Source organism: Cucurbita maxima, unplaced genomic scaffold, assembly GCF_002738345.1.
Source record: "Cucurbita maxima cultivar Rimu unplaced genomic scaffold, Cmax_1.0 Cma_Scf00036, whole genome shotgun sequence".
In the NCBI taxonomy this organism is placed as follows: Eukaryota; Viridiplantae; Streptophyta; class Magnoliopsida; order Cucurbitales; family Cucurbitaceae; genus Cucurbita; species Cucurbita maxima.
The window spans coordinates 1,870,020-1,881,631 of NW_019272052.1; the positions used below are offsets into that span (position 1 = coordinate 1,870,020).

The window sequence follows — 11,612 nt, forward strand, 5'->3', positions numbered from 1 at the left end:
TTATAAAACTTTTTAATAAGCTCTCAATTTTTAATAATTTTTAAATATTATTTTTTTCTTTAGTTTTCAATTTTAATTTTAAAAAGTATTTTTTAAATTAAATTAAATTAAATTAAATTAAACCGAAACCAAGCATGTAAAATTACAATTTAACCTAAAGTTGACTCATCGAAAAACAAATATTACACTCGGATTAAATTTAAAAAAAAAATTAGATTACATTTATTTGTTTTTAAACTTTAAAAAAAAAATATAAAAAACAAATCTTTTGCATTTTCAATTTTGTCTTTACATTTTTCTAAAATCAACGGTCTTTTTAGTTCATAAAACTTAATTTTACATTTAATAGATCAATTAAATTTTTAAAATTTTGGATTATATTAGAACCTATTAAATATAGAATAAAAATTCAACATAAACTTGAGAAACTTAACCGTTAAAAGATTAAACAACGAAAAGCCTACATTAGAGTCAACAAAATCCTTAATGGAAGGTTGTTTCATAACCACAAAAGGAAAAAGGAAGAAGGATGGCGTTGGACGACCCATCAAATCAAAAACCAAACTCGAATAGAAAGATCACAAAAATTAAAACTTTGAAGAAACAAAGCAGCAATTCCAAAACTGTTCAATTAGTCCACACTTAGAATCATGAGTTCACATGCAAGACTGATTTTCAGCCATTAAATTTCATTACATTTTCTATGTTTTAATTTTATATGTAAAATAATGTAGTTGTTTGACAGAATTTTGGCATTAAAAATGCCAAAAAAATTGAACTTTTTAATTTTCTTTTTCATGTTTCACCTAATTAGTCAATGTTTCAACGTCGCCCAAGAATACCCATTAATGGCAGCGTTGGAATATAGTGCCCAATGTGAACTTTACCTTTGCGTCTGAATAATCTCTTCCATTTTTCCAAAACGGCCTAGACAGAGAGAGAAACAGAGACTAAATCGATACCCATCGAAGTGAAGCTCGATTTCAAGGTTCGTTCATTGTTTTCTATTCCTTAAATCTCTTTTTCTCTTGAAATTTTGCTTTCAATTTCGATTTATGTGTTTCTGGGACTTCTTATGTGGGGTTTGATTCTTCTGGTTCTTCTGAAACGATTCTCTTTTGGGTATTTGATTACTTTTGCTAATTAAAGCTGAATTCTGTGTTATACCTGTTTTTGGTTGTTCATTAATTCATATGGAGTTTGTAGCACTGTTTTTTATGTTCATATTTGTCGAGTTTGTTCATCAGATAATGAACGCATTTAAACTCTGTTCGTCAAGATATATGGAACTTGAATCCCCTTTTGCCATCTCTTTCTCTCTCTGTTGCTCTCTTTTTGCATGCATAATTTGAGTTTAAAGCTCTGATTATGACAAAATGGTGAAAATTACAGGTAGTGTGAGATTTCAGCTAAGGGATGGCTGAAAGGAGAAAAGTTCGTCCAGATTGTATCTATGTTTCTAATCCCTTTCATGAATGCACTGAATATTGCATACAAAAAACAGCTGAAAGCAAGGCAGGAAAGGATAAAAGGTCTAAAGGTAATAAATAATTCTTTGGATGTGCCTGAATTTCAACCCCTGTGGCTTTGTTTATTGTTCCTTGGATTCTTGTTCCATTTACAAGATGAACATTTTAAACTTTTAAAAAAATTGTTAAACAAAATGATTGGTTCTGATGGATTGTTTTTGAAAAATGTCACAATAAAGCCTGAGGGACCTAAGTTTGCTGTGTTTCATTACTGAATGGATATCTACTCTCTCTGATGAATACCGATGTGTTAAAGAACGCATGTGCAACTTTTAGGTGGTTGAGGAAATTGTTTGCAATAAAGTGTTATTAATATCCATCAATGATATCAACAGTTCTGGTTCGGCTAAAGTACTCTAGCTAGGACGGGGCGGATTAAAGCGAATGAGATTTCTACAATAAATGTGGAAGTTCTGAGCTCTTAAAGACATGGAATATTTAGGAGAAGAATTCACTTTTGTTGATCTGTTCTATTAAATTACCCTGATTTGATTCTGCTGATCTTTGTGGTGGACGATTTTGAGTGTTATTGGGGAATTTTGGGGTAGGAGTTCTTTTGCAAGCAAATCATGCATGTATTAAGTAGTCTTCTCTTGCATAGGACTATGCAAAAGATTGTTGATCTCTGTAGTTTCAGTTTTTAAGAATGACCCGAGAGGCTTCGTTGTCTTACGAGGGAATCGAGAAACTTTCTTTGCCTGAAATGAATACTATAGCTCGAGGTTCGACTGTTTGCCTGATGGCTTCTTTTTAGGAAGTCGTTTGCTCGAGCGTGATGCCATTTGTTGAGTGGTTAACGGCTAATCTCGAAAGAATAGGATAACTAGGATGGATTGTGGATTATATACTTCTTGTGGAGTTATTGTGTAACCGCCCAAACCCACCACTAGTAGATATTGTCATCTTTTGGCTCTCCCTTTCGGGCTTCTCCTCGAGGTTTTTAAAACGCGTCTGCTAGGGTGAAGTTTCCATACCCTTATAGAGAATGATTCGACTCTCTCCAACCGATGTGTTAAATCAGCTGAGAATGCAGACGGCCTGCGTCCTCTCCCCTACCTGGAGACTAGCTTATCTTTTTTGATTTTTTATGCTACCAGGATCTTTTAGGCTTGATATTTCCAAGTCTTTTGGAAAGAAGAAGGGGTCCCGTCCAAAGCCTCCAAAAGACGTTGATGGTGGACGGTACTCGAGCACAGTTCCTACCGAAGCTCGTTCACACCACACACGTGTCTCTCCTAAGAAAAATGTAGAATCAAGAAATGGTGGTCATATATCCCCGACCAAAAAATTTTATTCAGAAGAAATCCATCCTGATGATCCTAGTCTTGCTGTCGAGCAACACGACACGCCTCGAATGCCTTCATCTGAAAGTATCATAATGGTGCGTTTTTTACCTCTCCACCCCCAATTGATAACAGTTTTATGTTGTATCAAAATGTTGAACCTGCATTTGTCTTTCTTCTTCTCAGCCTGACTACACAGAGGATGCTCCAAACCAGAGTCCCATTCGGAATTCCGCTTCAGTGAAGAACGGGGTCAAGAACCATGAAGCATTTTGTAAGGATCTTACACCCAACGGTAATAACGGTAAAGAAAGTTTTCAGAAGCGTTCTAGTGAATCGAACTTTAGCTTGTCTGGTTTGGAACAAACTCTAGTAGACAGCGACGAGGACGAGATCAAGTCTGTAAATTCTGAGCTGTCTGTTCCAGTGGGAAAATACAGTGTAAAATCCAGCTTCTCCTCCATCCTGACATCAATCTTCGAAAAATACGGAGATATCGCAGCTACCTGTAAACTGGAATCAGTTTCCATGCGCTCGTACTATCTCGAATGCGTGTGCTATGTGATTCAGGAATTACAATCAACTGAGTTTCATCAACTGACCAAATCCAAAATTAAAGAACTGTCAGCAATTTTCAAAGACGTCGAGTCCTCGGAAATTAACGTAGCGTGGTTGAAGAGTCGCCTTAATGAAATTGCAGAAGCTGTAGAGCTGAGAAGTCATCACCGGGCCGTTGAAGCCGCAGAGGCAGACTGCAAGCAGAATTTGGAAACAACAAAGAAAGAACTCGAGTCCCTAATGGCGGATTTGGCATTGAAAGAAAAGGAGGTCTCTGAGTCGAAGACACGAGTGGCAGAAACGCAAGCTCGGTTAAGCGAATTAGAGCTCAAATCGTCTCAGCTGGAAGAAATGATCACATCGATTGACTCCAAGGTACAAAAATTTAGATCCAAATCATTCTCTGGTGATCTGTTATGATGAGGGAAGGATTAGTAGTAGATTATATAATCACTTATAGATCATATCAGAATCAGCCTGCCATTTAGTTTTATAGATGTTGTTTAAAGCTGTATCATCTAAGTGTATTGCATACTAAAGCATCATATCATGTAGCTTGAGAATTCTCCAACTTCCATGTTATAGAAAAGTATAAGCTTCTCGGTTTTGGGGTTTTGTTTGTTTAGCTCTAGAGAGAGTTCAAACCAACCGCCAGCCGATATTGTCTTCTTTAGGTTTTTCTTCCAGACTTTTAAAACGCATTTGTTAGGAAAGATTTTCACACTCTTATAAAGAATGTTTTGTTTCCTCTCCAACCGATGTGATATCCTACAATCCATCTCCCTTTCAGAGTTCAGCGGGATGCTGACACTCATTCCCCTCTCCAATCAATATGGGATCTCACTATCCATCCTCTTCAGGGCCTAACGTCATTCTTCTCTCTAATCGATGTGGGATCTCATAATTCACTCTTTTTCAAGACCTAGCGTCCTTGCTATCACACCTCTCAATATTCACTCCCTTCGGGGCCCAGCGTTCTCGCTAGCACTCGTTCCTCTCTCCAACGAACATGTGATCTCCCTATCCACCCCTTTTGAAGCCTAGCGTCATTCCTCTCTCTAATCGATGTGGGGTCTCACAATTCACCCTAGCACACCTCCCAGTGTCCACCCACAGGGGCTTAAAAGGGGAACCTGTGGTGGTGGGGGCAATGGGACAACTGTGGCACTATGGGTTTGACCCATTGAGGACCACTGTGTTGCTGAGCCTCTCTGTCTGTGTTCAGTTTCAAGTGAAAAGTTGGATGCCTCTTGCAGCGCCCAAGAGAAAGAGACATAGACAGAGAGGCAATAAATATGTCAAATTCCACAATACCTTTTCTGCTACCGTTTGTTTTTTTTTTCTTTTTTAAAAATCTTATGCCATATTTGAATAATGTTAAATTATAAAAATACCCCTAAACTTTGCTTTAACCTTTAATACACGTTTTAAAACGATCCTATGTAACGCTGATCTTGATTTTTACTTTAGGTCATCAGTATAGTATTTAGATGATCAAGGTTAATATTGTAACTTTAAGAAAATATATATGGATATGTTTTAAACGAACATCAAAATTTAGGGGTATTTATGTAATTTCCGCCACGACTATTTCTAAGTAAGTTTATGTATCATATAGTATATGTTAGTATTTTACTTTGACAAAAGAACAAAATAAAAATAAAATAAAAATAAAAAAAAACCAATCAGAAGGCGACAAGAAAACTGTTTGGTAGTGGGACCCACGTACCCTGCTGTCGTGACATGTAAACGTTGGGTGGTGGGGTCCACTTCATGAAAATCGGTCCTTTATTTATTTATTTATTTTTTTTTTTTCTTTTATGAAAATAGATTCTTCTCCCAATGTACAGTTTGGTTGGACTTTAGTCCAAATTTGCCCAACCAACTTTTTTTTCTTTTTTCTTTTTTCTTTTTTCTTTTTCCTTACTTTTTATTATTATTATTATTATTATTAAAAAAAAGCTGCTATACTATCCCTTCTTTTACCTTTTTACCCCTCCCTTTGACACGTGGCTTCATGCGCCTTTTTTTCCTTGAATTTAACAAAAAAAAAAAATCAGATATTAAATCATTTGAGTTTAAATGAGTTATAATAAATTAATATTATTTAATCGAGAATATTTATAATATAATGTGTAATAATGAATTTAGATCATTTAATCGAGTATTTAATGTTTAATAAATTATAATGAATTTTACTATCCTTTCGTTAGATACGTGTGACTCTATTGGTGAAATAGTATCTCTCTCCCAGCATGTTTTTTTTACCGCCGCGGAAAGAAAAGATTTTGTTGCGAATGAACAAGATATTGAGGAATTGTCCATACGTCACAAATCAGAATTATTGATACGGGCCTTTTCCACATAATCAACATACATCAAAAGAAAGGGAATCTTTTGTTACAATAGAAGCAGACCGAAGTGATGTGGATTATTCAAGAATCGAAGTAGAGTTGCTTTATAAAAAGAAGATATCAATGAACTTCTATGAAATGGTTTCACGGGATTTAGCCAATTGTCTTGATCGTGGGATATCATTGAGAAATAGGAGAGTGTTATCAAAGGATTTCCTGCGATTCTTTCTAGTATGGAATGAGTAAATCATCCACTTTGGTATCTTATTGAAGAAAAATGGTTATATTGTTCTTGATCAAGAATTTCTCTTTTTGGGAAGTCTCATGATCATCCAATAATCAGGGTTTCCATTTTGTCAAATTCAAACTCTTTTCAGACCTCTTGATTCTAACAACTGATTCCAGAGTTGATCATTCGGACCTTTCAATTCATAGATGTGGATAACGAAAATTTCTAAAATACCTTAATACAAATTTCATTTTACTTAAACTAAATTATATACCTTCGAATAAATAACAGCTCAAGTCCACCACTAATTAATATTCTCTGTTTCGACCTGTGAGGAAATGAATTAGCTGCAGCGAGACGAGGAGTGAAAGAAAGGAAAAGGGTTGAGGTTCAGAAGTAGCTCAGGCAGGGAATAGAGTATAAGAAGTTCTAAGGAGTTAAATCAGGTTAATCAGTAATAGTACTGTTCTCTCTAAGAAGGAGTTTCGGCTTTACCTTGGTTCCAGTCGAGTAAATGAATTTAATATGTATGCTTTACCTTATGCTTTACCTTCGAATAAATAACAGCTTAACTCTCTTTCGGCCTTGTTGGGGTCTTTCTTAGGCTGTAACTTTAAAGAAGACGATCTAATACGGGAAGTTGATGTTGATGTTGTTGGGTGCCCTTGCGAGGTTTCGGTCCGACCTCTATTTTTTTGTCACATTCAACCTCGTGATTATAAAAGGTGTCTACCTGAAAAAAGATCTTTGAATGGGTTTATTACTCCTACTCTTTTATCATTACTCTCGTTTAATAATTATTTAAATTTTAATTTTTTAAAATTAAATTTAACACTCATTTCAAATTTTATTTTGTACTTCAAATTTAACCAAAATTAAAAAAATAATATTATTGCATAATTTCTTTAATTTTCATATGGTAATATATATATATATATACACACACGCAGCCTCACAATTTTCAAACGAGAAGTTATTACTCTTTGAATATTGGTAGGGCTCAATAATTATTTATTTTAAAAAATTTAAAATTAAATTTAATACAAATTTTAAATTTTATTGTGTACTTTGAAATTTAACTAAAAAAATTTTAAAAATAATATTATTTTGCATAATTTCCTTAATTTTCATATGGTAAAATATTATATATATATATATATATATATATATCTTTTTTTTTCTTTTTTTTTTTTCTTTTTTGCGGAAATGTGTTCATAATATTACCCAAAAATAAACCAACAAACAAAATATTTTAAAAATTAAATAAAATAACATAAACACTTAGCCCATCATCATCATAATCCTGAGCTCAGGCTTCACACAACCAGACAACAAATAATAACGAATAACTAAAAACATGACTTCCTCTTCTTCCTTTTCTTCCTCTCAGTTGGTCGGGTTGCTGCGGAATGATCCCAACGCTTTAATGGCGGCTGCTCGGAGAATGTACTGGTGGTACGCCGCCGCTGCCAGTGCTCCGACGAACGGACCCACCCAGAAGATCCACTGCATAAATCCAACAAAAGGGTTACTCAAATTCAAATTTATTAACTCAAAATCTCTCCCGGCGACGACTTACATGGTCGTTCCAGGGTTTTTCACGGTTGTAGATCACGGCGGCGCCGAAGCTTCTAGCCGGGTTGATTCCGGTGCCGGTGATGGGAATGGTGGCTAAATGAACCATGAACACGGCGAAGCCGATCGGCAATGGCGCCAAAACCTGTCACATCAAGAACAAAGAAGATTTTAAGCTTCAATTGACGACGAATTAAAAATTGATGGAAGGGATGAAGAAATTTACAGGGATGTGAGAGTCACGCGCGCTTCTTTTGGGGTCAGTAGCAGAGAAAACGGTGTAAACAAGAACAAACGTTCCGATTATCTCAGCGCCGAGAGCTGTTCCCCTACTGTAACCAGAATTAACGGCGTTTGCTCCGCCGCCGTTGTTGTTGTAATCATGCTTCATGAAAGCTTTAACTAATCCGACGCCGACGACGGCTCCGGCGCACTGCGCCACCATGTACCCCACCGCTCTGATCAGCGACACCTTCCTCGCCAGAAACAGCCCGAATGTAACAGCCGGATTGATATGACCGCCTGCAGAAACCAAACCCTAAAAATCACAAACCCTAAATTAACGGAAATCAGAAACCAAACCCTAAGTTACCGGAAATTCCGGCGGTGCAGTAGACGAGGACGAAGATCATGCCGCCGAAGGCCCAGGCAATGCCGAGGATTCCGACGCCGTCGCACATTTTGGTCTGTTTGTTGTTGCCGATGACGGTGGCGATGGTGACGTAGAGGAAGAGGAGAGTGGCGATGAACTCGGCGATTAGAGCTCTGTAAAAGGACCAGAGGGTGAGTTCGGCGACGTCGATGAGCGGCGCCGGCGGTGGGTCCACGTAGTCCTTTCTTAAGCTGGACTGTCCCTCTTCCGTCACCTCTTTCGACATTGTTTCAAATTCCGGCGAGTGAACGGGGAAAATTTGCAGGGAGCGTTTGGTTGCTTCTGGTTTCGGTGATGAAATGAGGAAATGGTTGTGTTTTATGGCTAAGACTAAAGGTCAAGGGTATTTTCGGGATTTTGTGTTTCCGGGAGAGTATTGTTTTGTAATGAAATTTGTTGTTTAAACAAAATTAAACATTTTTTAATCTCAATTAATATTTAATGCAAATCGGTCGTTTAATATGATTTATTTATTTTTTTTTTTAAGAAATTGATATCACCCTATATAAAATTATTTTATTAATTTCCCGTCTTCATCGCTATTTATTTTATTTTTTATTCCCGCAAAATTTTTTATTTATTTTTGTAGAAATTGAGGTGAAAATTTTATGCCGAGAATTTGCGAGGACCGGGTAATATTTTTTCGTTTATTGTTCTTTTTAAAAAATAAAAAACATAATAAATTAATATATTATATATTCTACTGACACTATAATATGGTTTTTATCTCATTAGATAAATGTAATAGTCCAGATCCACTGCTATCAGATATTGTCTTATTTGGACTTTCCCTTTCGAGCTTTCCTCCAAGACTTAAAAAACGCAGGGGAAGGTTTCACACCCTTATAAATGGTGGTTTGTTCTGCTCCCCAACCAATGTGGGACATTTTAATAAATGAGGTGGAGATAGAGCTAGACGAAGATTTAAGTGGGAAATATAATTTCGTCCCCATTTATCTGACGGGAAAAAAGTATTCCCCACTTTCTCCTCAATTTCCTATCTAAACGGCTTTGTTCGGGGTGGATCCACTGGTAAAGTGGACATTTCTACCCTCATTATAATAGGTTTTTAAGTTCATTTATGTACCTTTCCTTTCCTAAGACAATTTCTCTTAAACTCGAGAGATGATCGTGGGGTATTCATAATTCTAATATCATATATCGAGTCATCGAGATATATTTATTTTTGTAATAAAAAAAAAATTCTATAAAAAGATTGAAATTGTAGGGTAGAGAAGGGAAGGGTACAGCGAGACCATGTGAGGGTAATGATATTAGGAGGAGGGAAGCGATTGGGCGAAGAGGAAGAACGCCAGCCTGGCATCCAACTAAGCCTCTCTCCACTCCGTTGATTGTCTTTTTCAAGTTTTTTTTTTTTTGTTTTTTTTTATTTTTTATAATAAATAATACATATATAGGCTAAAATTATAAAAATTCTTCTAAATTGTGTACTTGGTCTAAAAGAAATAAATTTTAATAGTTACATTTAGGATTATGATTAAAAAATAATTATTAAATTTTAAAAGCAGCATTAACCTTCCTTATTTTTACAAAAAAAAAAAAAAAAAAAAAAAAAAAAAAAAAAAAAAAAAAAAAAAAGTCCAATTTTTTTAANAAACCATTTATTAATTTAACTTATGTTTAAAAAAAATATGTTATATGGTTTTGCATTTTGAATATTAAAAATTATCTAGTATATATATATATATATGATTAGACGCCATTTAAAATTGGTTGTGGAGCCTATGATCATTATGAAATTATAATAAATAATGTATTATTATAATAAACAGTGGAAACTAACTTTATATTATAATTCTACCTACTTTTTATTTATTTATTTGTTAGCCTAATATTTATTTGTTTCTTTTGCATGCGGATGTATGAAAAACAGAATTTATTTATTTATAAAAAAGAACAAAGATTTTATTAATAAATGTAAGTCTACTCAATATTACACAGACATAGAGATTTGTGTCACTCAACTAAAACTTTTTAAATTATTTTTGCTTTACGTTGTATTATTGATTTAAATTAAATATTTATCGATTTTGATTATCATTTTGAAAATTTGAAAATTTGAAAATTAATTTCTAAATTTTTAAATAAAAGTGTAATATTATAAATGGTAAAATACGTCCATGAGTATAAGAGATAACAAGGTGGCATGATTTGATTGGTTGGTCATTAGTTAATTAATTGTTTTCGTAATTGAGAAAAGAGGAAAGTTTGAGTGGGATAATAAGCATGGTGGATGATACTGCTTCAGCACTATGATTTTTTTAAAAAATTTTAATTTTAATTTATTTCAAATTATCCACATGGATAAGGTGTCCGACAATTTAATAATAGGTACGACAGACACATTTATCTGTCCCAATCCTACTTTTACAAAACTTGTGTCTCTCTTCCAAATTAATTCTTTTGGTCCCAAAAATAGTTTCAAATTATTTATTTTTATTGCTTTTTTTTTAAAAAAAAAAAACAATTAAAAATGCTATTAAATTTGGGTTGATTAGAGTCTAGGGGTAAATTTTTTTTTTTTTTAATTTTGTATTTTTAAAGCTTTAGAATATGTAATTTGTATTATAATTCTAATTACACAAATGACATGAATTGCTATTAAAAGAAAAGTTAATAATTCAATTCTTCTCAGATATATACCACTTATTTCATTTTTAAAAAATAAAAATTAAGTGTATCTTAATCTACCTCTACTCGTCAATAATTATAACTAATTTTTAGTTCAAATAATGTGAAGGTGAGAATTTAAGCATCTCGCCTTTGTGACAAATAATGTGAAGGTAAGAATTCAAACATCTCGCCTTTGTGACAAATGTATGATTTTCAAAGACAACGCTAAAGTGAGCATAACTTAAATTTTTATGCCTCCACTTATTGTACTAATAAAGGGAAAGATCACCAAAAGCAAAATCACGAAAGTTTATTATTAAAGCAGAAAATGTCAAACCAATAACATAATGTCAATAAACCTTTTATACTATTAAAATTAGTTAAATTATAAGTATTTTAACTCATTTTTATCAATTTTTATGATATAATTGAAATATGGATCCACCCTTAAAAGTATTGAGAAATATTGATATATATAGGTAGATTACCAAAACAATAGGACACTTAAAAATATAAGCACAATTTACATATAAGCTTAAAATAAATAACTAAATTAGACCATGCTAATTTAAAAAGAGAAGAAAAAATAGTGTGGTGATTATTCAGGGAGGAAATAAAAGCAGCAAAATGTCAACACCCTTACCTACAACTCCACCTAACTTATGGTTAAAAGGTAATGATATCATCCAACATAGTTGCATTATTGGAGTACTTAATCGCCATTGAAGTTTTTTTCTTTTTTGGTTTACTATATAAATTTTTATAATGATTTTTTTTTTTTTTTTTTTTTTTTTTTTT

General features: G+C 33.7%; 3 protein-coding genes across 6 annotated transcripts in view; 1 reads left to right on the top strand and 2 right to left on the bottom strand.

The window, feature by feature from the left end:
• Window positions 1-815: 815 nt before the first annotated feature.
• On the top strand, window positions 816-3,995 carry LOC111468466. 4 transcript variants are annotated; one of them, XM_023113711.1, is made up of 4 exons: window positions 816-988; window positions 1,393-1,540; window positions 2,627-2,910; window positions 2,999-3,995. In XM_023113711.1, exons 2-4 carry the CDS (start codon window positions 1,417-1,419, stop codon window positions 3,788-3,790), a joined length of 1,200 nt encoding a protein of 399 aa, XP_022969479.1. In that variant the 5' UTR covers window positions 816-988; window positions 1,393-1,416; the 3' UTR covers window positions 3,791-3,995. The 4 variants fall into 4 exon arrangements, with proteins under 4 accessions (XP_022969479.1, XP_022969480.1, XP_022969481.1 ...); XM_023113712.1 differs by having other exon boundaries at window positions 829-988; window positions 1,410-1,540; XM_023113713.1 differs by lacking the exon at window positions 816-988 and adding an exon at window positions 1,023-1,122.
• LOC111468468 (glycerate dehydrogenase) overlaps window positions 2,911-11,612 on the bottom strand; it is a 12,388-nt gene continuing 3,686 nt past the window's right edge. Inside the window, exon 14 of the mRNA XM_023113715.1 lies at window positions 2,911-2,923. Within this exon, the coding sequence (XP_022969483.1) occupies window positions 2,920-2,923 (4 nt within the window). The 3' untranslated portion in view covers window positions 2,911-2,919. The remainder of the gene's footprint in view (window positions 2,924-11,612) is intronic.
• Window positions 7,187-8,495, bottom strand: LOC111468469 (aquaporin PIP2-7-like). The gene is made up of 4 exons (XM_023113719.1): window positions 8,121-8,495; window positions 7,755-8,050; window positions 7,533-7,673; window positions 7,187-7,459 (listed from the first exon to the last, which is right to left on the bottom strand). The coding sequence occupies exons 1-4, from the start codon at window positions 8,404-8,406 to the stop codon at window positions 7,340-7,342; spliced, it is 843 nt and encodes a 280-aa protein (XP_022969487.1). The 5' UTR covers window positions 8,407-8,495; the 3' UTR covers window positions 7,187-7,339.

Coding starts and splice junctions, on each gene's coding strand:
- LOC111468469 (XM_023113719.1), bottom strand. CDS start 8,406: ATGTCGAAAGAGGTGACGGAAGAGGGACAGTCCAGCTTAAGAAAGGAC. Junction 8,051..8,120: donor CTGCACCGCCGGAATTTCCG/GTAACTTAGGGT, acceptor TGGTTTCTGCAG/GCGGTCATATCAATCCGGCT. Junction 7,460..7,532: donor AAAAACCCTGGAACGACCAT/GTAAGTCGTCGC, acceptor GGATTTATGCAG/TGGATCTTCTGGGTGGGTCC.
- LOC111468466 (XM_023113711.1), top strand. CDS start 1,417: ATGGCTGAAAGGAGAAAAGTTCGTCCAGATTGTATCTATGTTTCTAAT. Junction 1,541..2,626: donor AAAGGATAAAAGGTCTAAAG/GTAATAAATAAT, acceptor TTATGCTACCAG/GATCTTTTAGGCTTGATATT. Junction 2,911..2,998: donor CATCTGAAAGTATCATAATG/GTGCGTTTTTTA, acceptor TCTTCTTCTCAG/CCTGACTACACAGAGGATGC.